Source organism: Trifolium pratense, linkage group LG1 (genome assembly GCF_020283565.1).
Source record: "Trifolium pratense cultivar HEN17-A07 linkage group LG1, ARS_RC_1.1, whole genome shotgun sequence".
In the NCBI taxonomy this organism is placed as follows: domain Eukaryota; kingdom Viridiplantae; phylum Streptophyta; class Magnoliopsida; order Fabales; family Fabaceae; genus Trifolium; species Trifolium pratense.
This window is the reverse complement of record NC_060059.1, coordinates 12122564-12126344: the sequence shown is the minus strand read 5'-3', so window position 1 is coordinate 12126344 and position 3781 is coordinate 12122564. Positions and strand designations below refer to the sequence as shown.

General features: G+C 41.4%; 1 protein-coding gene across 1 annotated transcript; it reads right to left on the bottom strand.

Annotated features, from left to right (window-relative positions):
• Window positions 1-636: 636 nt before the first annotated feature.
• Window positions 637-3084, bottom strand: LOC123888425. Its single transcript, XM_045937492.1, has one exon. The coding sequence runs from the start codon at window positions 3082-3084 to the stop codon at window positions 637-639; it is 2448 nt and encodes an 815-aa protein (XP_045793448.1).
• Between the last annotated feature and the right edge of the window lie 697 nt (window positions 3085-3781).

Genomic DNA, 3781 nt, shown 5'->3' with positions numbered 1-3781 from the left:
ATGGAAAACGCAATCAAAAATAGAAGTATCGCACTAGAGTATCAGAGACATACACAGCGGAATAACGAGCACAACTAGCCTCACATGATATACGCCAATAGAGAGTATATAGATTCTCATGAAAGAAACACTGGGGAAAAATAAATTCCCTCAACGCATAGAAAAATAAATTCTCAGGATTATTGATGCTTCAACATTCATTAGCACCTTGCATGGTGTGAGTAAAGCACTTGCTGCTCCCCCTTAATATCAGAGACGAGTAAATATTTTAAACAAGTAATTTTTACTCCCCCTACAAACATGCATACCAGATAAGCACATATGCATAGTATATCAGAACTGTTACTGTTACTCCCCCTCAACTCCCGCATTACTACCTGTAGCTTGATGATGCAACATCAGGTAGCACATCCTCATGGAACATCACATCAGAACATCACATCAGAGAGCATAAAGACATTAGATACTCTACTCCCCCTTTTTAGCCAGAAATTAGACAAACATGGTCTTCATAGAGCAAAAAAAAATATCCAGAGTACCAGAATATAAAGTGCAGAGAGTACCAGAAATTATTACAGACCATGCACACTTGGTGCCAAATTCAAAAGATCAAATGCAAAAGTGAAATAAAGACAGTTACACAGAGGCACTAGCACTAGAGTCACTTTCTTCTTCCTCATCTGAACCAGCTTCCTCTTCCTCACTAACAGCATCAGCCATTTGCTCATCCATATCAGTAGCTGCAGCTTCTTCAAGCTTCAGAGCATGAATCATCCTTTCAAATTGCAGCTTCTTTTCATCCAACTCCTTGCAGTTTGCTTCCAGCACAGCAATTATCTCCTTCCTTGTCATGGGAGCATTTGTAGCAGCAGTTGATGGGCCAACAATGTCTGGAGCATGCTGTTGGCTATACAATTTCTGATGAATAGAGAGAGATTCTGCTCTTCTCTTTGCAGACTCACCCTCATGTCTAATGCTAGGGTGCTGAGAAAATATGATATCACAAAGCAAAGTAGGGAAAGCAATGGGTTGCTTTGTAACAGAGGTCTTGGCATGTTGTACAATTTGATTGAAGATATAAAGACCAGCATTAAATTTTGTACCTGTGCCAATCATGTAGATCAATTTACCTAGTCCAGTAGCAACATCAGAGGAGTGGGTTGTGGGAACCCAGTTGACTGAAGCAATGCGATTCAGAATAGCATACTTAAAAGTCAGCTTTACAGCAGGCACCTTTGCCTTCCTTGGCCAAGTCTTCACCTGGTTAGCAGTAATGGTTTTGCAGATCACATTATTAGATACCTCAAGATCAGGCTGAGTCACATCAGGGTTATCAAGAGCCTTGTTGATAACAGCAGGGGAGAATTCCACACACTTTCCACGCACATAAACCTTCTGGTATTCTCTATCCAGAGGATTGTCACATCCTGCAGGGATGTTGACCACAAACTCCCTTACCAGCTTCTCATAACAGGAGCCTAAACCCGTCACAGTCTTAATCATCCCAGCATCCTTGATCAAGTTCACTACTTCTTCACACTCCAAGATATCTTCGCCTAATTCTCTTTCCAAGGCAAGTCTCCTTTTGCAGATAAGACCCCATCTTTGGGCATATGATGGAAGGTGGAATGACACATTATCACAAGGAAAATCTTCAATCTCAGCAGGAACAGAGGCAGCTTTTCTTGTAGACATGGTCTTCTTCGCAGGAGGCTTGATGCTTGAAGCATCCTTTTCAGCATCAAAATCAGAGTCACTGGATGGTGCACTCTTCCTTTTCAGCACTTTCTTCTCAGAGGGAGGTACAGACTTGCTCCAAGATTTCTTAGGACCATATTTGACAGGTTTCAGGGTAGAACCCCTAGTCTTCTTGGTCACAATAGGGGTGGTTTCAATAACAGGTGCAGGTTTTGTTGTCCTGCTTCTCAGCCTTCTTCCAACACCTTTCTGAACAGGTTTGGCCTGTTGGTCTTCATCAGTTTCAATGTCATCCAAATCCACCATATTCTTGCCTTCAGTACCTGTTTTCTCAGAGCCAGTAGCATCATTGTTCCCAGTAGCTTCTTTCTCTTTTTCTTTCTCAGGCTCAGAGTCAGCCACAATCTCAGGAGTACCTCCATCTTTAGTTATCTCTTCTTCAGTAGAGGCTTCTGTATCAGAACTACTACCAAATGAATCAGTGAAGGCAGTATCACTGGAGTTTTGACGAGTTTTGGATGGTTCACCATCCTTTGCAGCATCAATCAGTTTCGCGGATGCTCCAGCTTCCAACACATCATCAGGAATAGAATCCTTTTCTTTCACAGTTTTGTCACCAACCGCAGGGGTGACATTATCAGAAACAATTACTTCCTCTTTCTCAGCCATAAAGGTTTGACCAACAACGGGTTCAATAGTAACAGACCTAGATGTTTCTAGGGTTTCAGTAGATTTGGGGTTAATCGACAGAGTAGGTTTTTCTCCAACAACCTTTTCAACTTCAGATTTCTCAGTTTCACTATGAACCTTGCTAGATGATTCAACATTTGATTCAGTCGCTAATTTGACAGAGGTGTCAACATGCGATTCAACATTGACAGTATCAAAGGGATTTTTGTTCAAGTACAAGTCAAACATGTTCAAACCCTTTTTAACAGACAATTCACCCTTTTTCTTCTCAGATTTATTAGAAATAGACTTGTTCGAGAGAGACGGAGAGGATTCACTTACTTTAGTAGGTTTCTCCTTCTTTTCGCTAGCCTTCGATTTTGACGATTTCTTCTTCGATTTAGTTGAAAGCACAGTCGTGATGGGTTCAGCATCAATGACAACAGTAGAGCCTTTTGCTTTGGAGCGAGTTTTCACAGTATCATCAGTGGTGTTCTTGATTTGGGAAGGATCAGATTGTTGAGACATGGTGATGAGATTTTTGTGAATTTTGGTGATTGAGGGTGACGAACGGGAAGTTGAGAGTTTGAGAGAGAAAACACAATTGATGGAGAGATGAGTGCGTGTAATGAGGTGGTTACGGAAAGTGTTTGATGTCTTTCCTAGATTTGCGTGCTCCACTAGTTGAAGAGAAGAGAGAAGAACGGTTGCACGCATATAGTGCTTTAACTGCTATAACTCCTCATGCAGGCAAATTCCCAATTTGCCCCTGAGCCTTTCAAATTGTGTTGCATCCAATGCTTTAGTGAAAATGTCAGCCACCTGTTCCTCTGTAGCAACATGCTCCAACTTCACAATATTTTCCTCTACTAAATCCCTGATGAAGTGATGACGGATGTCAATATGCTTTGTTCTACTGTGCTGTATAGGATTTTTTGAAATATTTATGGCGCTTAAATTGTCACAGTACAATGTTAGAGCATCCTGTTCAACATTGTATTCCTTGAGCATCTGCTTCATCCACAATAATTGAGAGCAACTACTCCCAGCTGCAATGTACTCAGCCTCTGCAGTGGATAGAGAAACACAGTTTTGTTTCTTGCTAAACCAAGAGATAAGATTCTCTCCTAGGTAAAAACATCCACCAGAGGTGCTTTTTCTGTCATCAGCACATCCAGCCCAATCTGCATCACAATATCCCATCAACCTAGCATTGTTGGTGTGGGAATACATTATTCCATAATCAGAAGTTGCATTGACATACTTCAAAATTCTTTTTACTTGTGTAAGATGGCTCATCTTTGGCTCAGCTTGGTACCTTGCACATACACCAACAGCAAAGGTGATGTCAGGTCTGCTTGCTGTGAGGTATAGTAGGCTCCCTATCATGCTTCTGTACAGGCTTTGGTCTACA